The sequence below is a fragment of the Fopius arisanus genome, unplaced genomic scaffold (assembly GCF_000806365.1).
Source record: "Fopius arisanus strain USDA-PBARC FA_bdor unplaced genomic scaffold, ASM80636v1 scaffold00016, whole genome shotgun sequence".
Classification (NCBI taxonomy): domain Eukaryota; kingdom Metazoa; phylum Arthropoda; class Insecta; order Hymenoptera; family Braconidae; genus Fopius; species Fopius arisanus.
This window is the reverse complement of record NW_011887755.1, coordinates 475238-500679: the sequence shown is the minus strand read 5'-3', so window position 1 is coordinate 500679 and position 25442 is coordinate 475238. Positions and strand designations below refer to the sequence as shown.

General features: G+C 39.2%; 3 protein-coding genes and 1 long non-coding RNA gene across 13 annotated transcripts; 2 read left to right on the top strand and 2 right to left on the bottom strand.

The window, feature by feature from the left end:
* Window positions 1-16: 16 nt before the first annotated feature.
* LOC105263703 (developmentally-regulated GTP-binding protein 2) lies at window positions 17-1699 on the top strand. Its single transcript, XM_011300088.1, has 5 exons — window positions 17-193; window positions 323-630; window positions 698-1128; window positions 1206-1407; window positions 1504-1699. Exons 1-5 carry the CDS (start codon window positions 130-132, stop codon window positions 1588-1590), a joined length of 1092 nt encoding a protein of 363 aa, XP_011298390.1. The 5' UTR covers window positions 17-129; the 3' UTR covers window positions 1591-1699.
* Window positions 1700-8643: 6944 nt separating this feature from the next.
* On the top strand, window positions 8644-23285 carry LOC105263692 (uncharacterized). Of its 8 annotated transcripts, none has more exons than XM_011300061.1 (14): window positions 8644-9125; window positions 9799-9987; window positions 10317-10821; window positions 11329-11925; window positions 12038-12172; window positions 12257-12996; window positions 13233-13407; window positions 13580-13885; window positions 14419-14455; window positions 15443-15585; window positions 17560-17910; window positions 18699-18704; window positions 18785-19693; window positions 19792-23285. In XM_011300061.1, the coding sequence occupies exons 1-14, from the start codon at window positions 8863-8865 to the stop codon at window positions 19861-19863; spliced, it is 4428 nt and encodes a 1475-aa protein (XP_011298363.1). In that variant the 5' UTR covers window positions 8644-8862; the 3' UTR covers window positions 19864-23285. The 8 variants fall into 8 exon arrangements, with proteins under 8 accessions (XP_011298363.1, XP_011298364.1, XP_011298362.1 ...); XM_011300062.1 differs by having other exon boundaries at window positions 13218-13407; window positions 15464-15585; XM_011300060.1 differs by having other exon boundaries at window positions 13218-13407.
* Window positions 10932-11318, bottom strand: LOC105263690 (uncharacterized). The gene is made up of 2 exons (XR_891917.1): window positions 11078-11318; window positions 10932-10973 (listed from the first exon to the last, which is right to left on the bottom strand). It is a non-coding gene; the product is annotated as an uncharacterized lncRNA (long non-coding RNA).
* LOC105263693 (ubiquitin-conjugating enzyme E2 N) lies at window positions 22647-25351 on the bottom strand. 3 transcript variants are annotated; one of them, XM_011300071.1, is made up of 4 exons: window positions 25039-25351; window positions 24772-24858; window positions 24161-24421; window positions 22647-23973 (listed from the first exon to the last, which is right to left on the bottom strand). In XM_011300071.1, the coding sequence occupies exons 3-4, from the start codon at window positions 24403-24405 to the stop codon at window positions 23763-23765; spliced, it is 456 nt and encodes a 151-aa protein (XP_011298373.1). In that variant the 5' UTR covers window positions 24406-24421; window positions 24772-24858; window positions 25039-25351; the 3' UTR covers window positions 22647-23762. The 3 variants fall into 3 exon arrangements, with proteins under 3 accessions (XP_011298373.1, XP_011298372.1, XP_011298371.1); XM_011300070.1 differs by lacking the exon at window positions 24772-24858 and having other exon boundaries at window positions 25039-25349; XM_011300069.1 differs by lacking the exons at window positions 24772-24858; window positions 25039-25351 and adding an exon at window positions 24894-24995.
* Between the last annotated feature and the right edge of the window lie 91 nt (window positions 25352-25442).

Sequence of the window (25442 nt, the reverse complement as noted above, 5' to 3'; positions counted from 1 at the left end):
AATCAGGGAATCACCCGGCATCGTCTAGGTGACAAGCTTCAAGTCGTCACATTTCGACGGCAAGTTCAATAATTTATTGTTTTTTAATCTCATTTGGAAGGTGTAGATTTAATAATTTGAGTGTCTGCCATGGGTATCCTTGAGAAAATATCAGAGATCGAGAAGGAGATCGCGAGAACCCAGAAAAACAAAGGTGTGTCGGTTTCTAGGTTAATATATCATCCCCATCTGTTCCTCCTGTTTTTTCTGCTCCGGGACATGATAATGCTTCTGAAGATGCGAGAAGTAATTTTGCTTTTCTAATTAATTCGTCTTCTTGAAGCTACGGAGTATCACCTGGGTCTTCTCAAAGCCAAGTTAGCTAAGTACAGGTCACAACTCCTCGAGCCCTCCAAGAAATCTGAAAAGGGCGAGGGTTTTGATGTCCTCAAGTCTGGAGATGCTAGAGTCGCATTAATTGGATTTCCATCGGTGGGAAAATCTACTTTGCTGTCGACTCTAACTCATACAGAGTCCGAAGCAGCTTCATATGAATTTACAACATTGACGTGTATTCCTGGAGTCATTGAATATAAAGGAGCTAATATCCAGCTGCTGGATTTGCCTGGAATTATCGAAGGGGCTGCGCAGGTACAGGAAAATCGAAATGACATGAACGCTGGAATATGCCTCTTGAGCTTGATTATTTTTATTCCAGGGTAAAGGTCGTGGTAGACAGGTGATTGCTGTGGCAAGGACTGCAGATTTGGTGCTCATGATGTTGGATGCAACGAAACAGGACGTCCAGAGGCAGCTGCTGGAGAAGGAACTGGAGTCTGTGGGAATTAGGCTCAATAAACAAAAGCCAAACATTTATTTTAAGATAAAAAAGGGGGGTGGACTATCCTTCAACTCAACTTGCCCTCTCACGAAAGTCGATGAAAAACTGGTGCAGATGATTCTTCATGAATACAAAATTTTCAATGCCGAAGTTCTCTTCAGGGAAGACTGCAGTCCCGATGAACTCATAGATGTTATTAATGCCAATAGAGTTTACTTGCCTTGTCTCTATGTTTATAATAAGATTGATCAAATTTCAATTGAGGAGGTCGACAGGATTGCCAGGCAGCCCAACAGCGTTGTAGTTAGGTAAATTAATTATTCGTTGTAATTGCGTATTGAGGTGATCATGTCAATTGATTGATCGATTTTTGGATATGTTTCAGTTGTAATATGAAGTTGAATTTGGACTTTTTATTGGAAACTCTGTGGGAGTATCTTTCCCTCATCAGGGTATACACCAAGAAACCTGGACAACCCCCTGATTTCGATGATGGTTTGATTCTCAGGAGAGGAGTCACTGTGGAGCACGTTTGTCATACGATACATCGAACACTCGCTGCTCAATTCAAATATGCACTCGTCTGGGTAAATATTGATTTCCTCGACAATAATAACTATTTTATTATCTCTATCCTCTATGACGACAAATAAATCTTCTGAATTTTATCACTTGGCATCCAGGGAACGAGTACGAAATATTCACCTCAACGTGTCGGTATCCAACACACAATGCACGACGAGGACGTCATTCAGGTTGTTAAAAAATGAATAATCCTTGGATCATCAACACAATGAACACCAGAGGATTCGCACGAATATTTGTTACAGGCATTACGTTTTTTATCAATGAAAAAATAATAAACATCATAAGAATTCAGTCGATCTCCATTCACTTGTCCCCCCTCTGATTCAAAATTCCCGCTCAATGACTCGACTTCCGGTTGAAGAAAAAATTCAAAATTGGTCTGACAAATATGGTCTTCATCTCCTGATCCATGTCTTCTCCCTGAATTCATGTCGATCTACGCAAATATTGTACGGTATCTTTTCCCCTCCGAATTACATTTGTCTCCATAGATTAAAAAAATCATTTAAAAATTCAATTAATTAATTATCCGTGTAATGAAAAAATGATAGAAATGATGTTCAGTGTGACAAGTGGACTCTCGTGCAATCACCAAGTGTTACAGAACCGTAAAAAAAATCACAGCTACCGAAATACTTAAAATTTGAAGATTAGAGGGGATGATTTTTCATCCCCAGACGGAAGCGCCATCTGTGCAAACCGGTGAGGGGCCACCCTCTGCCACCACCACCCGTGTTACAATCGTGGAAACGAGTCGGTCGTATTCTCTCCCTCGTCAGTGAGCCGTAGAACCGAGAGATTCCTAATAAACTCCCCCCCCTTCCCCCAAAAAATAAGAAAAATCCAAAAAAGAGAACGACAATCATCAATTAATAAAAAAAAATCGAGTGTTTAGTGAGTGAAACAGTGTGATAAAAGTCCATGTGTGAATTAATCCCGAATTGAGGAGTTGAAAAAGGTGAGGAGGCTACATTTAACATTTTATTCCACTCCATATTTTTCACCTCCCTCCGTTGAATTTTCTCTGATCAAGGGTGTGGGGGATGATTGCACGAGATTAATCACCATTAAATCCTCCCACCCAACGAACAATTCCCCACACAATAATTTGCCAATGGTTCATGAAAATTATTTCACAACCAGAGAATGAAATTGTTGTGTGTTGGATCGATTCGGTGGCGTTTTGCTTGAGGCCGACGTACTGGCACTACGCCGCCCCGTCGATGAAATACCCTGACTCCATATCAACCCCATTCCACCACGTTTTTTCTCAATAATGAGAACATACGATTCGCCTCTACCCCCCCCCGAATGTGACGTCACCAAGAGATATCCCTTTACCATCCCTTTCTTCCTTTGCCTTGGTATTTTTCATTCCGAGTGGCACCTCTCCGAGGAAATTTAAAGAAACGAAGAGAAATCATTTAAATTGTGGGGATAAAAATTGACCACGAGAGCCATTGAATTACCCACGACATTATGGAGTGATCAGGGTGACGTGTCCCTCCACGGGAAAATCCACTGAGCCTTCACAATCTCGTTCTCGTGCTGTCTACCATTTCTTCATGTGACTCATGCTCGTCCCCTCCTTTTGGCTATCATTCTAGTTAGGGGAGACTTTGGTTTTCGTATGATAAGTACACCCCCTCATTTTCTTGTCTCACTCCTGTAAACACCATAAGCCTTTCCTTGTTATCCGTCTCAGTTCCCATCGCACCTGCCGCAGAGAAACAGGCAATTCGCCTACCCCGAAGAAAATCGATATAAAAAGCAAGCCCCAGAGTGTATACGGTTTTATATACATTACCCTCACGTTATGTGCATGCCAACCACGAGATACTGTTTTTAGATGTTTCAAACTCATTCTCCAACCCATTTGACTTCATCAATATAAATGAATGTTTTTTTTTTTTCGTTATATCTGACCCCCTGGGGCTATTACAAATAATATCTCCAGTGTTCACACAATATCGTGGCTCTTTCTCATTTATCACGAGCAAACGCTAAACATTTTTATTTTAATTACGCACGACAGGGTTGCGGGACTTTCTGGGTTTTTCACGAGGAAAAACCAAACTAGTTGCGCCACAGGGGATAAAACAATTTTTTTCTCATGGGTGAAAAATAACCGGAAAACGCGATAGTATTTTCTCTCCGTCTGGTGAATTCTGTGAATATCTTTTTATCATCCTTGACACACAAATTCTGCATGAAAAACGGTGAAAAATGATGGGTGAATGTGTGTTACTCGTTCAGATTATCTAAAGTCGATATCCATTGGGCAGTCGGTTGCTTCCTATATCCTCTTGTCTCTCAATTCCTTGTTCTGTCCGTTGAACGTCTCCATGAAATGCGGTGCTATGTAATGCGCGTCGACGCGATGAACACTTTGGAAATGCAATATCACAGAGTGGCCTGGTAAGACCACCTAGACCTCCAAAGGAGAGCGTAATATATAAACCCAGATGGCAGCCAAGATGGAAATTCTCATAGGGTTTGGAAGACAGAGGGACTGGTAAAATTCCAAAATGCTTGAGCCCAAGGTATGGCTGCGACAATTCTCCATGTGACTCCATCAGACATCCCTTGCTGGGGGCTTCCCTAAAAATAGATAAAAAGAATAACGTGAAAAATCTTAATTGCAAATGACATGCCATCAGGGGTATCAGATAAATTAATGAGATTGGGATTAATGAAGAGACTGTTGACACTATTTTTTGCTGTAACCCAAATGCTCTTTATCCCCAGGAGATACTGATAATTTTGATGATAATTTCGATGTACTCCTGAAAGCGGCAATAATGAAATGGAGTTTTATCGATTAAACTAGAAATATCTTAGAAATTATTGGAAATATGGGGGGATGCTCGAGGCAGCGTGCAGTCATCTGCTCGACGAACTGACTATTCTTTATTCAAGCGTTTTTCACTGCCGTCTGGAGGATGAATAATTATTTAACAAAAAAATTAATGAATTACGTGGTAATGTACGTGGTATGCAGTAGCACAATGCCATTTCTATCGAAAACTCTGTGTGGAGAAATGGATATATTACCATCTGGTAGCACATATAATAAAAGCGACAGGCTGCCGGCCAATAGAAGAGAATCGATCGATCGACTAGTGTCTCGTGTCCCATACCCACATGAGACACCTTATTCTCTCTGTATATTTTTTATATTTTTTCTAAACTTTCATTTTCCCTTTTTTATCCCCCTTTAAACTGTCTGGCTTCGTTCTGGACTCGATGGTGAATTCCACTGCGTACGTTTCTGGGGGTGGGATTGGGAGGTATGAGAGGAACAGGAAGAGTGATAAAGACGAGAGAGGTGTGACTCTCCCCTGTACTTCTATGGGCTTTTTCGACTGGCATGATGGTGCTTCCAACAAACACACGTAGAATATCTAGTGGTGAAATGGGTGTGAGAGGTTGAGGTGCTTCGACTTCCCTATCTCTCCCTCAACCACTGGAATAGACAGCAAATTTATTGTGTAGCCACATTTTCCACTGGCACTCTACTCCTGGCAGTCGTTTAAGCGCTCGTCAGTGATGATTTGATTATGAAAATCATTATTAATGTGATGGAAAGGACTCGTGCCACATGGAGCACCTCCGGACACGCGAACAGGTCCATTCAATGAGCCAACAATTGGAGTAAAAAAAAAATCACCGATAAAAATCCAATGCGACCACTTTAAGTAATTGAAATGAAATGCGAGAGAACTCAATGGTCTCGTGACTGTCGATAAATTCTCAATACAATGGGCGGTGGTAAAAGATCCTTTGAAAACAAAAACTGATCTTGATACTTCCTCAATCCACTGGAAGCTGCTGAAAAGTATTTACTCGGGCAACACGCAGTGAGCGCAAAGGGGGTGAAAAAACAACCAGAAAGATTGTTTTAAAAAAAAAAACACGTGGAGTGGAAAACTGGTCGACTCAAGTGGATGAAAAATTAACGAGTTGGTTTTCCGCGCCGGCGCCAGTCCTTTTGCCACCCTCCAAGAGCTTCGGCCTTTAAGGATCTCACAAGGTGAGAAAATCAGGGGTGAGAAAAAAAGAAAAATAAATTGAGGAGAGGGTATTGTCGAGTGGGAGAGCACGTCCACTCGAGTACAATTGAATATGCGTCCTTCGTGTGTTTCTGGATAAATGGTGAGAGGTTCTGAGGGGGTGGTGGAAGAGGAGGACCACTTGAGGCCCTCGTGCACCACTCGAAATGTGCCGATTGTATCTGTTGATGCCAGTGACCCCCTATTGATTCCGTTTCTCTCTACGTATAAAGCCACCCTTGCGCCCCCACCCTACAGCACCCACCACCCACCACCCAACATCCACCGCCCTATCACCGGCCATAACACGTTGGCGTGCCGCCTGTGCCATCCCCTTCCCCCAGGATTTTTTTCTCCCTTCCCTCATTCCCTCATTCCCGTTTATAACGGTCGTTTGCTCAGGCGGGTTTCAGCCTTCGAGAGGGTATGTTCTTCCGACGATAAAAATTGGCATTTAACAAAAAGGAATTAGTCGATTTGCGGGGTAATATAGGACACTTGGAATATTTCAAAATATATATCCCTCGGTGCGATCAACGAGACTGTTCTTGACTCTTTTTTTTTTAATCTTTTATATATCTGTATTATTGGAAAAGCTGGAATTTTTATCAATAATAAAGTGACAGCGGGTTTGCAGAAGTCTTGTGAATTATTGAATTTGTTGAATATTCTGGGGATTCTCTATTTTTAATGACATGTTAAAAATACTTGCAGTCATTTGTCTGAATTTTCAGTCCAATAATTTCAATTGAAATGGAATGGAAACTCAGATAATTGAAAATTCGGGAGATTATGCCACTGAAATTTTGATAAATTTCCAACAGCGTGAAGTGGAAAGTAGATGTATTGGGTCGGCGATTTAATATCCCGAGATATTTGGAGGGTGTATCACGTTCAGTGGCAGACGAAATGGTGTGGTTTTGCTGGCCACCTGACGCCCTCCCTTGGTTTTCAGTCTTGAATCCCCGAGGGAACCCTCGGGGGCTCGATCAGCCTTTTTCTCTTTACCCATAACGATTGCTCTTCACCGTTAAAACGACAAGATTTCCCAATTGGAAGTCTGAGGGACTTGGATTCCCATTGCTCGTCATTAATTCACTGCTTGCATTCTGATAACGTTGAATAGAGACGAGAGACATCTCGGGTTGAATTTCACCAGGCTCATTACCCCAGACTGATCACTATAAGAGCATATCGAAGACAAAAGTGCATTGGAGATCTCTCGATAGCTGGAGCAATAATTCAATTTAAAAATAGGATGAACGTGGGAAGTGGGTTTGACACAGTACCAATCCCGAAGTGATTCCGTGATGCAATCGCCTGTCCCTTGGGTGAAACCCACTCATGTGTTCATCAGCCTCAATAAAATCCTCGAAAATCCTCTGACCTCGATTTTTTTTTAGACAGATTAACGAATTTTTTAATCGCGCATTATTTGATGGGGGGATAATAACAATTATTACTCCTTTAATCTATCGCTGAACGATCAAAACTTCTTGAGACAAGTCTAGCTCCTTAATGGCTCTAGCTTGACGGTTCATCGACTCCCAGAACTTGCAATTACTAATTTCAATTTTCACAAATCCAAGTGGAGACGGTGTTGACGTCTCAACGCGTGAAATACAGGGCTTCAAGGAGTCTAGTGCTCTGGCTCCACGAAAACTTTCAAGTTTCCTCAAAGTAGACGCTTGAAACTTGACTTCGAGGGGAATGAGAGGATTGTCGTGCGGGAATATTGCCACCGAGCTGTCGTCATATTGTCTGAATTTATGCATCTGATACAGAGGAAAAACATCCATTAGATTTTCATCAAGTTATCGTGAAAGTTTTGCCCGGGGCAAGGGATCGAACTTTCTCAATTGCTCGGTCGATTATGCTGGTGGTACTTAAATTTAGTCCTGATGGGATAATTGGTGGTATCGGTTGATAGTTGATCGATTTAGGATCGTCGAGAAGCTCACCAGGACACTTGAGCTATTGATGTTACTCGCGATATAAAAAATCCCAACGCTTCAGTTCCTCAGCTCCAATTACTGCAAATTAATGAAGCTACATGGTTTTTTCATTAGGCATTCATTAGGAATGCGTTGACAAATTCGAGAGCATTCCCTCGGCACTGAATAACCCAGAATGAAAAATGTCCGTGTGAGTGATTCGACCTGGTGACAATCCTGTTATGCAGGCATATTTTAGCAAATCCGAGGCTCAACACTCCCCCTACGATTATACCAACAGATGACCAGATTCCCACCCCTATAATTCGCCCCCAAAATTTCTAGCTCCGGATAACAAAGATGAATAGCTGTAGGATGAATGATGAATCCTGGTGCTGGATGAGTAATTGAAATTGATTATAAAAAGACGGATGATAACCAAATGCTTGATGATTTTTTAATAAATTTCAGATAATGGAAACCGAGTCAGGGAAAATGTCAACACGTTGGCGATGACAAGTCTGATATTGGAGAACGCTGACTTTAATCGTCTGTTTCCAAAATGCCGGCCTAGATCTGGTAATCCCCAGCCGTTGGGGACAACAGATACGCAGCGTCAGTTAAATCAGCATCAGCCGCATGAACATCGTAATAACGTGCAGAAACAGGAGTCAGCAACGTATACGTGCACGCTGTCGTCCTCCACGTCGTCGCCAGCAAGTATTGCCACTGGTGCAAGTAGATATCCAGTTGACGACATGATAGATCTTGAGCACGACACCACCGACAGGCAAGTCATATAATAACAGATCCAGTAGAGTAGTGCATCTAGACAAATTGAACGGAGGATCGCGTAACGATTCAGATATTATTCAGATTTTAATCTGAGGATGCAACTTGGGCGAGATATATGTGTGCTTATTTACGTTCATTATTTGTCTCGGTTTAATTACAAATGTTTGAGTTATTCTTTAGATTTAAGCCTTGTGTTTATGGACGCACGTTAATTTCCGCAAAATTCCTCCACCCTCTGTTGGAAAATTGGAGCAACCAACATCGATCCACATCTGCCCTAGCTTCCTCGTTCTCATTTTGCTGTGGAGATGGAAATATACATGAAGGAAAAGGGCCTTTCAATTGACACTCCTGTTGCACCGCGTCACCCTCGCCAAGAAAAATACACATTATACATAGATATTCAACGAGCTCAATCCTTTATTTACACATCTATTTATCGTGCAAATCACATAATTGCTATCTCCAAGAGATCCCTTTAGCTTCCTATGATGTTACTCTTGGGATAATTATTATCAAAGAATCTATTATTTGTTGAGTTTATTTGATATTACTTCCTGTTTATTTTGAGTATTTTTAGTATAGTATACCAAGTTGCGTCCGTAGGTGTAGAAAACGAGGGACGAGTCGAAGGAAAAAAACAGGTTCGGTGTCCCGTAGGACGGCTGGCGTGATGCCGGGTTTCGAGGGTCAGACAGGACAGAATCCGCAGTTACAGGTCAATCAGCAAACTGTTACGTCTGCCAAGCAAACGTCTTCCAGTTCCTCGTCGTCAGCGTCTGGTCGGAGTGAGGATGCACACAATTATGGGAGCATCGGGGGGAGTGATCATCAGGGACAGTCCCAACAGGATGATGACAGTGGACCCGAGGAGGGACCAGTCTACATTCTCACATCAGCTAAAGGGGACAGGAGTTATAAACTGCGCGATTCTCGGTGAGATTTTTCACTTGTTATTTCACAAACTTATGATAAAATTAATTATCATTTATAAATATGAATATAAAAATATAGGAGAGAGTAGAAATAAAACTTGGGTTGGCGGTTGCATGTGGCAATCAGATGGTCTTGATATAGTCTGTGAAAACTGATCCGTAAGTTCAAGGTGTCCTCTAGAGAACATTTTTCATTTTTATCGATACTCGAATACGAGAAATACATAAATTTCATTTTGAGAGTAAAGTGAGAATGAAACGGAAGTCGATTGCAGCGCAATCAAGCGGTGAATTGACTGGAATTTCTGCATCTCTTTTTACTGCAGTCTGAATGAAGACCGAGCGCAGCCACATCAACAATCTATGATTTAATCTTAATCAAAATACATCATTTTTTCCCCCTTTTATACGTAAACATAGTTTAAAGGTGAATTTTTACCACTGAAAAATTGTACCATATCTCGAGAAAATACCGCAGTTTTGAAGGTTAGTCTCCGAATTATAAGACTCATATTAACAAGTGGTTGGTCAGTGGTTAAAAACAAAGCAAGAGAAAAAAAACAACATGCCAACTCAAACGTATGGAGTCATTTGAATCCGTTGTGTCAGAATAATAATTTCTGTTGGATGACTTTGTGATGAGATAATCAAGTAGTTTATGTTTGTGGGGACAGGATTATCGAAATTGCTGGTGGAAGGGAAGTATTCTCACAGAGTAGAGGTAAAGTTGCTGCTAGGAAGCCTCGTTTTTTGACCTCATCAAAGTCCGTGCCTAATGATGATTCGCAGACAGATAATAAGTTGACTGTCAAGAAGAATAGTAAATCACCCAACAGGCAGAGTGTTTGGGAACTTAGGAGCAGGTACTCTTACGATTATTAATCATTCCGCAATTTCTCTTCTTCTGGTAAAATATAACTACGATAAATGAACCATTGCCCTGACTGAATTAAAAAACAGTGCACTTTATTCAATCCAATTAGACTATTTTGACAGTTAATATGTGATACTCTGACAGTTAGTGTAATTTTGCAGAAGTAATTTGATTGGATGACAATGCACTGTTTTAAGAAAATTTCATTAAGATGAATTTAATGACTGAAAATTTGGGGGGCCCGAAAAAATGAAGTATTAGCATGAATTATTCGCATACTCTCATACCCATAAATACCCTCTGAATTTAAATTTAAAGGTGTGGCGAGGCACGCAGACAACGTTCAAATCGTGAAGTAACAGAGACAGTATTCTCATCCGAAGTGCATTCAGTACGACGTAACACAACAAAATCCATTCTGGATTATGATTCACCAAAGGCTGCGCGAAGCAATCGTATTATAAACTATGACTCGGTTCTAAATAGTAATAATGTAGAGTATACCGTGCCGAAAAGTATTACCGATTTGGATTATGGATTGCCGAAGAATTGTGTAGATTATCAGTCTAATCATACGACACCAGCAAGAAGTATGGCTATTGTGAGTGATGGGGAGGTCGTTGTATTCGATGATATCGATGACAATTGGCAGGGATTGAGATTGGACTTGGGTACGACGAATGCTCAGCAGGTGATTAATACCTCTTTGAACTCGGAGCAGGAGGATGTCCGGAGGATCCCTTCGGAGCCGTTGGAGTCCAGTGTTGGAAGTACTCCGAGCCCCACCTCAACTTATCCTAGAAATACTTCAGACTTCTTTAAGGTGAGGCCATCCAGATCTTTCCCTCCTGCGTCCACTGCGCCTTCCACTTCAACTTAAACATCAACTTCTTCTCCTGCACGCTAAACTTTAAAGACTTGTTTTTTTTTTTTCCCCGAAACAAGTTTAGTCTCGTTTAAAGCGTCTCCCCACTTCTGAAAAATGCAGAGATCCAGTAGAATTTTTAACACTGCTTGAAAAATTAGGGAGCTCCTCTCACCTCCCGAGAAGTATTGAAATTTCTACAAATTTCTCTTACCATTTATTGAAGATACTTTTCTCCTTTCATTCTTGCCAGAGCAAAGGCTGCCACTCTCTACCCACCAGCAAACATGTGCACGATTTAGAATTTTACATAACTGTTGCAGCTGCCAGCAAATGCATACGACACTCGTTAGCACCCTCATTTAAATTCAAAAACACAGTCTTTAAACTTAATGTATGCAAAAACGAAACTCACTTGCATTACACTCGAGTTATCTTGTCTAATATATCTACTCACTTTGCCAGGTAATAACGCCAGCAAGTGACTGTGAAGCAAATTCACCATCACCAGAACGTAATCACAAAGTTGCTAGAGTAATCGGTGAATTACCGATAGCCCAGTATTCGGGTAGTCCACGTCGTTATGGTGTACGTGAAAATTCACGATTACCGAGTTTATTATCATCACCATCAATGTACATGACACCTAGGCCAGGTTTTCCCCAGAGAATATTACCAACAACGCCAAATCAGAAGGACAAGGAGACTGATTATCTTTCAAATACGAAAGAGGATACGACTGAAATATTATTTGAAACATCGAGTCCTCCCAATGAGATAAGTAGTACTCTAGTGGTATCACCAACGGTAGAGGAGATACCACAACTTGAGCCACAATCACAGACACCAGAGCCCGAAGAGGAAGAAGAAGAAGAGGAGGAGGATTTCCTCAAGCCATCATTTCTCAGCTCTGATAATCTGTCTAGTCTTGTTACACCTGGTGGCAGTACTTTCGATTATCTCTACGAGTTCTCGGAGACACGTAAGGTCCTAGAGGAATTCTTCAAGTGTCCACCACCCAACGAAGAGAAGGAAAACAATGGAGAGACATTCCCCTTCCAGGTAAATTCAATTAGAATACACAGAGTTGGGGATTGAATCCTTCAACTTCACTCATTCAGTTGTTGAGTTGGTTAATTTTTTAAAACTACATTATTCTCCTTTTGTTATCGAGGATCTGGACTATGAACTTCGACGACAAGGGGGAAGCTCCTACGTTGGACAACGTCTAGCCAGTGGATTACCCAATACTGAGGAGGTTATGGTACATGAATCACCCAAGAAGCAGCGATCTGATTATCCTCAATCTGTAAGTTATCCTGTGTAACTCGAGGAAATCTTTATTTATCCCAACAACTGGATAATTATCTTAGATTTTTATTTTTCCTTGCAGACAACAGAGCATGAGAATAATTTTTTAGACCTCTCAGTGGGTACCGGTAGCAGTGGTGATCTGGGTGAGACCGAAGTTGGCCTTCAGGTTGGACATTCACGTAATTTTACCCTCAGCCCAGAGACAACAGACTGCGATAGCAATTGTGGGGATTTGGATAGTGAAATGTCCCTCATGATGATGGACAACGAGTTATTGCCAGCTAGTGGCTTACTGGGATCTGTTGGGGATCTCGGTAACAACTCCGACTCACTGAGAATATATACAAGCATGCCAGTACTCGAGGATGGTTTATCGAGTGGGCATGCCAGTGATACTGATAACAATAATCCCACAGTGATGCTGATGAAGAGACAGATCAATGAAATTGAGAAGGAAATTATTCAAAGAACGAGAAATGATATACTGGGTGGTGATATTGAAACTGGAAAGGACAGCAGTCTCAATGTAACGAAAGATATACTTCAGACACTTAAAGCGACGTCACCAGATTTATTTATAGCCCAGAAAGAGAATTCTTACGAGACGAATGAACTCCATCTTGATGGTCTGGATCCATTGGGGACACCACCACCGCCTGCACCTCAGGGCAGGCAGACAATGAACCTTGAAATTGGTGGTGAAGTTGAGGCTGCAATCAAGGACATTAGAATGGCCCTGCAAAAGACCAAGACATTACCAGTTAAATCACCCTCGGAGGATCCACCTGAGCCCAATGTCTCACCTATATGGATTCCAAGGTAATGATTTTAAATCATGGGCCTTCTTTATTTCTCTTTCAACGACCTTGGTTGAGTGGGATATGAAGCTCTTTTTATTCTCACCATCCAACTCTTTCAAGTATTCGAGAAATCAATTCTGCTGAAAAGTTCCTGAGGTTATGTGCCTCCTCCTGAATGCCTTAAGCACCTATTCCACTCGACTACGAGATTTAATCCTCAAATATCTAACTAAATTTTAGTATGTTGGATGGCAGGCGGAGGATGTGCACAGAGAGTAACAGTGAAGACTCCGAGGCGCGTAGGGGTGAGGACGATAATGAAGTGGAAGTGGAGGAAGTCGTCGACGAGGAGGAGGCTGACACTGATCTCGAGACAGACAGACTTCTGGGACAACAGAGAACGGATGATCAAGGATTTTATGACGACAAGGTATGTCAATAATAAATATAAACCAACCTAACTCATTACTCTCTTATAAAAAAATTCTTTTGGTAATTGGGTGCACATACTTTTCCTCGTAACACGCACGTAGTTTCGTGCCAGTGATTTTGCTGTTAACCACGGAATTAATCATTTTTATGGTCATTTGATGTTGATGCAGGGGTGGCGGAAGCCTAAAACTAGGACAATGCTACCATCAATGAATACGAAAATCGTAACACCAAAACAAACCCCACCAAAAGCCTTGAGTGTAGCTCCATTAGAGGCTTTAACTCCACCTGAACCACTACCCTCAACCTCATCCTCAATGTCTCCACCACCTATTGTAACGGTTATACAATCGCCCTCGAATGAGCGTGATACAACATCACCCACGAAAATAACGACGAGTCCCCAGAAGACCCCGGTTAAAAATTCTCCCTCGCCCACCCAGAGCCTCAAGGAGTCCAGCGGAAAGGTGAAAAAGGTGCCACACAACCTTTGCAATTTCCTTATTTTTCATAGATTTTTCTTCTACATCCTCTCGATGTTATTACAATTATTTTATCATTTCACTGATATATTTTTTCTATCAACTAGACTAGTTTCCATTTCGGCTTATATTTTGGCATGTTTCAATGATAAACATGTCGGATTATTTACACAAGAATTTGTTATACTCCTTTAGAAGACTTTATATTCCTCATCAGGGCACGATTTTCTCACCATAATTTGTCGCTTCAGAGTCTAAATGGACTCGTGCATCTCAAACATATCGAGAAACCGATTACCTAACGTCTGTTAGACCCTCGAGATTGATTCTACCTTCCATATCACATCTGCTTTACAGTGCAGTGCACACTCCTCTGCATGACACTCACTATCTCCTCTACGATTAATTTTACAATGTTTGCACGTGGCATTTTTTTTTTGCTTTCAATTCTTGAGATCTATTTCTCAACTTTAGTCGTGAGATATCGAATAATGAAAAATCGTCAATGAATTCTGTGTTTATTCCAGGATAAAGATGGGAAGAAAAAGAGTAGGAACAAGGAAGGTAATTTCTTCATGTTTCAAGTATCGATATGCCCAATCATGCATGTATCGATTTCTAACTCAAGCTAATATTTTCGTTTTCAATTCCCCAATAATGCCTACGCCTTTGGAAATATTGTCTCAATCGACATTAACACGTGGTGAGTATTTTCTAAAAACTATAATTCACTTTCGAAATTATCTGAGTTGGAAAATAAATTTTTTACCACTCAGTCCGTGAGTCACTCCGCCCAAGTAGTATATTCTGACAATTCTGTTTACATTTCTCGGCTTCGTCCCATAATCACTGGAAAAGTCCCCAACGGCCTAGTGAAGAAATATGCTAGATAAATTAATAAAATACAAAATTACCTACGAAATAATTATCTCGCATTGTACTTCACGGATAAAGTTGACCTCCACTGAACGTTGGGAAAACCATCTGCTCGTCAATTAAGATATCGATCAATTATCTTCATCACATACGTCACAAATCACACGTGTCGTAAGGAAATACTGACAGAGTGAAACGGAAAAATAATGATGTCTCATGCCTAAACTAAAAGAGCTCAACTCGGAATGCATAGAAAATTCGTATCCCCCCCCTGAGCATCATAATGCACGTCCTTCTTTGGCTTCTAAACTCGATGAATTGATTTCAATAGCTCTCTCACTCTGTTATGTCAATAGTTTGAATAGCCATCACAAGAGGAATTGACGGCTTTATCAATTCCCCATCATAAAGCGATTAGTTTCGATATAGATACGAAAGTTTAGACAGTTAATGCAGTATCTCCCAGAGCGATAAGAAATTTTCTCGTCAATGTGACTAAATTCTAACGATAGCGTATAGTAATGACTGACATTGAGTGGCCAGGTGTTATTCAGGACGCCGAGAGCGTAGTTAAGCTCTTTCGAGCGTCGACGGACTACGTCATAACATTTGGAACATTAATTAAAGATGCTGAGAATATTGAGAGTAAAACCCGTGTCTGTGTGCCACTTGCAGGACTCCTGGATGATCCCTCAGTTCTCATCGAGGGTGTTCTCTTTCGAGCGAGATACCTCGGATCAACGCAGCTCGTCTGCGAGGGACAACCCACCAAGTCCACCAGGATGTGCCAGGCAGAGGAGGCTGTGTCCAGGATAAAGGTATGATGTCGACATGACGATAAAACAATATATTCAATCTTGACAGGGCAAGTGTATTATAATTTGCCATTTTCGATTACACTCAATGGGATATCTGTAGTTGAATTTATTAATCGAGGCAAAATTATCGATCAATGGGTAAAGAGTAGTTTTCATCTCCCTGTTCATTAATTTTATGTTCATCTCTGTGGATAACACGTTTAATCGGAATTCACTCATTGAACCGTAACCGCTACTGTTGTACATAATATCTTCTCATTTATCGCGAATGATTATTTACATCGGGGGGACAATTGGTAATTAATATTGATGGGAAAGCATAAACCGTGGCATGTTACGAATGCTTCTATACCTATTTAAATATTTATGTTTAATCATGACAAAGTATTTACTAGTTTTAAATAATAGAGTTGATGGAAGATGATGATAAGGTTTACCTATCAAAATAACACAACGAAAAATATTACCTCAAGAAATCGCAACCAAAAATATTGCTTAAAAATATTATTCGGACAGTGTTTAGAGGAGATGTATCATCTCAGCGGTAGTTTATTAAAGCTCTTTCATAATTTTTATTAGATTAAGATTAATTGAGTTAGTTTCGTTGATTAGTGCATTAGATGAACTTTCTGAATAATGAGACAATACGGAGCCACGCTGAGTGATTATTAATTTATTCCGATTTCGAACGCACTAGCTCATTTGTGATTATTGTCGAGTTATTTCGACAACTGGTATAAAATTATTAATTGTGGGATGGCCGTTATGCAAAGAGGCCTGTATGTTCCAGTGTAGCGACCCCCTTCCTCACATCACGAATAAAAAAATATATATATTTAAAAAACACCACCCGACCACCGAACACTGTCATCTTCTCAGTGTTAATTTGTTATTCATTATTTGGATATAATTTGAGTTATGTCTGTTGGATGTTTGGCTCGTTTGACTTGATTATTGGTTATTGCTATTGACGAATCGTCTGCCTGCCAGTTAGTTAGGCTTCTTCTCGTAGTTTGACATTATTCGACCACCAAAGCTTTCGAATACGCACACACACGTTTTGTTAATGACGTCGTTTATTTGAATTTGAAAGAAATTAGATAGGCATGAGAGACAAAAGTGAAATTTCAATATTTACATTGATCTCCTAATTTGCCTGTGTGAAGAAGTTAATTTAGGTAAATTAACGTAGCTTTGATGCAACAGCATTGTTGTTCCCCTCGGTATTTGAATTTAATTTGCATTGTGCCAGGAGCTATGTAATATTTATCATCGAATGTTGATGGAAAATTTTCAATTGTAGTACGATACGTGAATTAACAGAAAATAAATTGAGAATAAAAGGTCGTGCGAATTATTTTGCAAGCATGGTGATGAAAGTAAAATAGACGGACAACTTTTTTCTCAGTTTTATTCTCCGAACGATTGGCTAGAATCAATAATTGGAAAAGTTTCGTTTGTGAGAATACAAGTCCAAGCTTGCACGCTGCCTTGCCGTCCCCGTGAAAGTTTCTAAATCTCAAAATGTATGTCATCTACTCAACAAAAAAAAAAGAAGAAAACAAAATAAAGTCCCCCAGTTATTGGTGAATGTATCTTTGATTGCTTCTCGTTGAGCTCCAGTGGCAATCAAAGTGTTTTTCCCCCATTGAATAACATTTGAAAATGAAATTAGGAAGTCTGAGTAACAAACACCGGCTTGAATTTATTTCCTTAACGCTGCTGCAAAAGCTGAATAATTTGTCGATTGAATGGTTGATACTCGCAAGGGCATTGTCTCAGACTCCTAAAGTTAATGTAAAAATCCATGGGAAGAGTGACGAGAGCATTAGCTAATTGGCACCCTTATTTGGTGGTTTGCTATTGGCATTGTTGACAACTAGCCGAGCCTTTCTGTTTGTTTGTTCTGTTTGGCCCTTCGCGCGATATCAACTGATCGATACCATCACCTATTGACGAATGACAATAACGAAGGATGAGCCAGTCCCAATGCAGTCAACTCTATTAAACTATGGTCCAGGCCAGCATGGCTATGGGCGCTGCAGTGTTGCATCACAAGGAAGCATTGAAGATGAGGATTGTGACTCGAGTGAGGAGCTCATAGGCAGTGTCGCCGGTGGGGTACAGCCAGAACAACAACATCCGTTGGACAACCAAAAGGAGAGAAATAAACTGGCTGTCCCAATCGGCGGCCAACAGCTTGGTCCTACCACCGTTTTCAGGCTACATTTTCTCGGTTCGGTCGAGGTGGAAGAGGAAGGGGGAAGAAAACGGCGTAAACGCCTTAAGAAGCACATGGTCGAGGAGGCTGTCACTAAAATCAAGGTCCGCCCCTCACTCCCCTTTAAAAAAAAAAACAGAAACAATTCTTTTTTTCTTCAAATTATCAAAATTATTGAATCAATGAATTTTCGACAACAGGAGACATTTTTCGATTTCCTTCCGATAATTGATATTTTTTTAACACTGTCGTGGCTTCGAGTCTCGTCCTCTCTTTCTCTCTCTCTCTCTCTCTCTCTCTCTCTCTCTCTCTTTCCTTTTTTTTTAAATGCTTGTTTCAATCGTTATATTTGGTTTAGCATGACTTTCAATTACTCTATCGAAACTTGATCTTTTCTTTTCGCCCTTTATTGTTTATTATGCTGCAAACCGAGTTCAAGTGCTATATAATGACACTGATATATTATATTTAGGATTATCTCGTTATTCGTCACAATTTTCTCAGGATTTTTATGACTGCACCCCGTTTACGCCTTGGTGTTGTAAATGAATGTTGTTACTTGATGAAAATTTTTCTGCATTACGGCTTTTTAATCAATTTGATTTGAAAACGGTTTGCAGTACAGAAAAAAAAAATTCGATTCAGTTGAAGGTACAAATCGCTCCAAGGAAATACATCATAATTTTCCTCGATGAATATCAGTCATCTCCACGAACTACCCATAAGTTTAGTTACGTTAATTATAATTTAGTTGATTAATTTACGAATAATTTGATTATTAACGCATTATTCCTCTGATCTGATCATTGTAATAGTTGATAAAAGGTACATAAACTCATTGAAGCTCCGTACTAACTCATAACTCGCTTACATGCTGCTTCTATTGATTTAGGCACTGGTGAGTAAATTGTATGATTTAATGAAGTGCATCGTAGGGAAGGAGATGAATTTTTTTTTCTGAATAAAAAAATATTGCAGGCACCAGACGGTGAGACCCAGCCGAGCACAGAAGTGGATCTCTTCATATCAACTGAAAAAATAATGGTCCTCAACACTGATCTCAAGGAAATTATGATGGACCATGCATTGAGAACAATATCATATATTGCTGATATCGGTGATCTGGTGGTACTCATGGCACGCAGACGATTTGTCCCTCACGAAATGGAAGAAGCACCGAAGATAAATAGAACGCCAAAGATGATATGTCACGTATTTGAAAGTGAAGAGGCCCAGTTTATTGCCCAGAGTATTGGCCAGGCATTTCAAGTTGCTTATATGGAATTTCTAAAAGCCAATGGAATAGAGGATCACAGTTTTGTCAAGGAAATGGACTACCAGGAGGTGCTGAACTCCCAGGAGATATTTGGTGACGAGTTGCAGATGTTTGCCAAGAAGGAGATGCAGAAGGAAGTTGTTGTGCCCAAGGCCAAGGGAGAAATATTAGGAGTTGTTATTGTCGAGTCGGGATGGGGTTCGATGCTGCCAACAGTTGTTATCGCCAATTTGGCACCCGCTGGAGCAGCGGCACGCTGCGGTCAGTTGAACATTGGTGATCAGATTATTGCTATCAATGGTGTATCTCTCGTTGGTCTGCCACTCTCCACGTGTCAGACTTACATAAAGAATTCTAAAAATCAGACAGTTGTTAAACTGACTGTTGTACCTTGTGCACCTGTGGTTGAGGTCAAGATAAAGAGGCCAGACACCAAATATCAGCTTGGATTTAGTGTACAGAATGGTGTTATTTGTAGTTTGTTGAGGGGTGGAATTGCTGAGAGAGGCGGTGTACGAGTTGGCCACAGGATAATTGAGATTAACAATCAGAGTGTTGTAGCTGTGCCCCATGAAAAGATAGTCAATCTTCTTGCTACGTCAGTTGGAGAGGTGAGGAATTAATAATTTCGTGGGATGAGGGTAAACGTCTGGACAAATTTCTGGTTAACGATTCAATTTAAAAAAAAAAATGATCTTTCTGATTTCAGATTCTCATGAAGACAATGCCAACATCAATGTTCAGGCTACTGACGGGTCAAGAGTCCCCAGTGTACATATAAAATAAAATGACAGGAGAGAAACAAATAGAATTAAACCAAAACATGTTAATGGAGTAAATTGTCGGTAAACTGACGATTTAACGTAGTGAACAGACAATACGATCCGCCATCCACTACTATATCCACTCCTACCCCACGGTAAAGATTTGTTCCAAATGATAAACAATCGCGTGATCCTAAGACCCTAAAACGTACGGAATAATACATAAAGAGAGAACAATGCAGATACGTTAACTAAGTATTTAATCTGAAGCATTATTTATATAATTATCATAGAAGAAGTCTATCTATAAATATATAAATATGAAATATATATAATATATATATATATATATTATACATATACATAATATAAATACATTTTATCAGGACGCAGATGGGATTTTCTATGGCAGTTTCTGGAATATCTGGATAATGAATATTTTAGTGCATTTGATAGGCTTGTAACGCTAGGTTTCAAATGTAAATTAGAGCAAATGCTCAGTTTGGCTCAATACAAGAATTAAGGAGAAGAGCTTTGCAATGATATTTATTATTCGACTGCAATGGAAAGTCCAATTGACGATTTAAAACACAAACTGCTATAGAGATTCACATTGACGAGAAAAATACGCCAAGGAAGATGATAGATAAATTCAATGCACACTATTATAAATAGCACAAACAAGCTCATTTCAAGTTCTTGAGCAGGGCTAACAGATAATATAACAAATGAAATCGTGTATATTACGGATTTAATGACAAATTATGTAGTCAAAGTATTTCTAAAAAGAATGACTCTATTCCCAGTCCTTGAACATGAAAAAGCTCGATGAATCTACACATTCCTTTAACTTCTATATAAGCTAAGAAAGTTTGCTTGGGGATAACAAGAATATTATGGTGCCCAACTCTGTTGATTTTTACTGAAAAAGCAGATGAATTCGTGTAAAATGACAAGTATATTGTGTAATCTGTAATTTTGAATTTATATGCCTCATGACAAATAACGTGATATTTAGAGGAGCATGAGAAGAATATTAAGACAACGTACATTTCGATCCCTTAAATGTGTTCTCTTCATTTTATCACCACTTGAGCTTCCAATTCACTTGAAAGCTCGTTAAATTTCGTCGCGGAATAACTGTAAGCAGTCACGAGTGTTATGAATTTTTTATTTTATTTCGATCTAAACAACACTCAACAGACTGATATATCGAAAAGAGTCATTCAGATTGAATTCTGTGGGAGAATAATATTCATTTGTATCTGATGCTGCTCTTTTAGGTAAATAACGCTCATGTAGATCGAAATCAATGATCCTGATTCAAAAGAAAATATCAGACATTTATTTCAATGAATTATTATGAATTGTTCTCTACGTAATTGGGGAAACAGCAAGAATTATCGATTAGAGAGAATAATGTAGAGATTTTTAATTCATATCCTCGATGAGAATTGGAATAGATCAGAGTGTGTGGTATGGGATCAAACGAGATGTTATATTGGGTGGCTAACAAGTTCAAAAACTTATCTAGTCATTAAAGGGTAAGGTGAAAAGTATATTATAGTTTTCAATTTAAAATAAACGAGGAACCAGTAAGAATGAAAATACTCGACTGTTCTAGCCACCCCGACTGAAATTCTGAGAATGATTTATAAGCTTTTGTTTGCTACGATGAATCCACGATGCCATTAAAGAAAAATCTCGAATGATATTGCTTCGCTGTATTATTGGGCGCAAATATCTATATTCACTCTCCTCAATGTCACGATATTATGATTTCATCGCTTGAATCATCCTTACTATCCCTGAACTCGACAGAGTCCAGTAATTATCATCCGATTTTTGTCATCAATCTCGGAGAAATTCAACCTGTAGATAATGAGTATCTTCTCTTTATGAATTTCTTTTTAGATAATTCTCATTCTTTCGAGATTATCAATTCACATGAGGGAGAATAATGGAGGGAATATATATGGCTAGAAGAAAGAATAAAGCATTTTTTTACATCATGTTGACTCAATGGCGGATGAATATCGGAGTTTTGAGAGACTCGCCTTCAATATTCACCACTCCATCTTAGATGAGAAATAAATAATAGTCGGCTGTTAATAATTGCTAGGATCAGAGACTAGGACATGAAGGATGTAAACAAAAACACTGACAAGCAAATGAACTTGTAATGTACTTGAACTAATTACGTGTAAAATGTGTTAGAGGCAAGATTTCGATCAACTGTTCTCTTTTCTTTCCACTTGTTTATTTAAAAAAAGCTGATGGGAATTGCAAGCAGGAATGTCTGCCGACAACTCGAGGAGTGTCTCGGAATAAATTGAACGTTATAAATAATTGAATGGGACAAAAAACGGTATAAATTAAGAAATTAATCCTATTATGACGCTAGAGCTTGCCCGTTGTAGCTTGGGAGTCGTGAAAAGGCACGCTGAAAAAAAAGTGAAATATAATTGACAAAAAAAAAATATATTTAAAAAAAAATCATCACGACTATCTTTATCAATGTTTGTGAGTGGTATATACTGTAAGTTAAATTATCAGTGAGCTATTGAATGTGTATATGGTAATAACTATTATACTAGTCCACACAAAGATAACAATAAACTGTAATTTTGAATTCAAAAACCGATAGTCCAAATTGTTTTCATTTTTCTTTCGTTGCCCACTGATCTTTCGTTGGTTTGATGGAATAAACGGAAGGATTATTAATGTCAGGTTAACCACATTGTATTTTCCAAGGAAAATCCGCCAAAATTTACTCTAATACAAATTAATCTAGTACAAATGACATTTATTACGTTTTTTATGCCTTTTCAAATTGTTTCATATTTTTATAAATACAACATCATGTCAGGCGTTTTCATAAGTGATAATCTCAAGGGAAAGCCTTATCTGTTCGAATTACAATCCACTCGGTAACTATAGAATTGATATTTCATCGATCTGATGCTTCAACTTGACTTTTTAAATGATATTTTAAAAATATATCTATCTATCCAAAGCTGCTAGGCTATTCGTCGACTATGTACAATTCGAAGAGTAAATGGGAATGAGTGTTGGATTTTGAAAACTAATCGCGAGCTGAAAGGAAATCAATGAGAAGAATTAAGAGGAAGTTGAAGTCACATTAGTATTGAATTCTGCTTTTGTTTTTTTTTTCTTCTTTTCTTTGTAATTTTTGGGTACATTGATAAGCACATTTGAATGTTTTCTGTTCACTTTATATTCTTAATACTGTACACCACATCGAATTTGTTTTCCAATGGATCAAATGCATCGAGTTGTAATGTCAATTGAAAATTTTGTTATGATTTTTCACTTATTCGTAAATGTGGAATAGGGGTGCTGCATTGCACAGCACATTAGGGCGTTCAACATACTCATCACCACCCGATTAAATATCTACATTTCAAGAGAGAGAGAGAGAGACAGAGAGAACTTAATTGAATAAGATTATTCCAGTGAATTTTTTCAAATTATCTCCACTTTGCGTCCACTATCACGTATCATCGATGCTAGATACGTATTTTCAATGTAACTAGATAAATAAAATCAATGAACTTCCATTGGTTAAATTTAATCCCCAAGAGACTCTCCTCTGACCGAACGAATGAGTTTTAGCATTTATCTTCCATTTTTAAACGGTGCGAAATATTTTTAACTCCCAGGCACACGTAAAAAATACAGACCCAAATTTTATCAATTTTTATGGTTTTTTTTTTCTCTTTAAATTCTTTACAAAAAACGGTGTTTTATTATTATTGTTGTTATTTTATTATTTGCATAGCAAAATTGTGGACACGGGTGTATGAAACGTCGCCAGTGTGCCAGGAGGATTATAATTCGAAGTGTCTGAGTGGACTGGGCAACGCATTAGCTGACTTATCAACCTCGACTGAGATCAGTTGTCCATAGCGTATCTGCGAGTCCATTCTTTGGCATTACGTATCGCCTCGCTCTCATTGACTTTCCATAATTCAGCGACATCGTTCGCCAATGGATCATCCGGATTTGGGGCACTCAAAAGTGCTTGTATTGATAGCAGTACCGTTCTTATTTGAAGTGCCGGGCTCCATTTATCTTTGAGAATGTCCAGACAGATTCTTCCGAGTCTAAACATTCAATAATATGTATATATATATTTTTTTCATTACCATTTCCATTACCATTTCTCTAAATATTGTACATTTTCATATTGAAAATTTACCAACGTATTCTTCAATCAATTTCAATTCGTTTATTTCTCGTTATACGGATAATATGATTTTTTTTAAAGGATTACTTCCACTGCATAATTACCTGTCGATATTCGGATGGTAGATCTTTGTAATAAATCTAACTTTTGGCGCAGACATGGGATAATCCTCAGGTAAGAACAATTCGAGTTTAAACAGTCCACCCTCGAATGGTGAGTCTTCAGGCCCAGTGACGATAACGTGAAAATATCTAGCATTCGTATCATCTGGTATAGCACTGATACCAGGTACAGGCTCTTGCATCAGTCTCTGTGTTTCTTTGATAATCCGCCTTGGCAACCCAGCCATTATTTCATTGAATATTCTACAAACGACAACAAATCAATCCAACAACCAACTACATTGAAAATCCTTCAACCAATTGCTCCAGTATCCGAATAATCACAACCCAAAAACTTAACCAACATCCTGAGGGCCACTTTACCGTTCATTCAACCGCTGACATTGACAGGCCAACCAGAACAAAGAAAAAAGAAAATGGGGCAAAAAGTGCTCCCCATCGGTGAGGATAAAAAAAAAATAAGAAAACAAAATCCACTAAAAAAATAAATCATCCGAGGAGCAATAAATTGGAGACATGACCTCACCGAAATAAAGAGAAAAATAAATCTCAATGACTCGTACGTAGCTTTTTTTTAATCAATCAATACAAACTTATGCACAGATGAAGTCTCTGGATTTCCAACAGAATCCCCAAAATTCGTAAAAGAAAGAACACTGGAGCAATTATCTCTGCAGTATCTTTGACAAACAAAGGAGAAAAAAAAGACTATTACTGATGACCGAGAACGCCGATCATTTGGATTCAGGCAGTATCTAGCCGGGAAACAATTGGTTGAGAATAATTTGATGTAATTGAATTAAAGTAACCACACAAGTGTGAATGGAAGATATAATGAGCTGGTTAAATGATGTACATACGTGTCTATATAACCGAAAAATAAATGCCCCCGCGTCGAAGGGAACCCGGGTAACTTCTTAGCACGGCACTATCGCGTACTCCCAGAGTACTGTGTCGTTTGTTCGTCTTCTTTCTCACTTCTAGAAACCTCCAAGTCGACGGTTTTCACCCTCCGATGCGTCCCCAACGAACGATGGACGACGGACAAAAAAATAAGGAATAATTAATTATTAAACCACGAGTTATGGACACTGGGACTTCCTCCAGAGGTATGCAATTGATTTTTCACAGTCAAGCAGGGCTACAGCAGTTGGTGATTTTTTTGATAAATCGTGTAATCTAATTTTGATGTATGAAATGTGAACGTCGAGACCGAGTCGCCGCACTCATCCTCTGGATGGCGCTGTCAATCTTTTTTATCTCT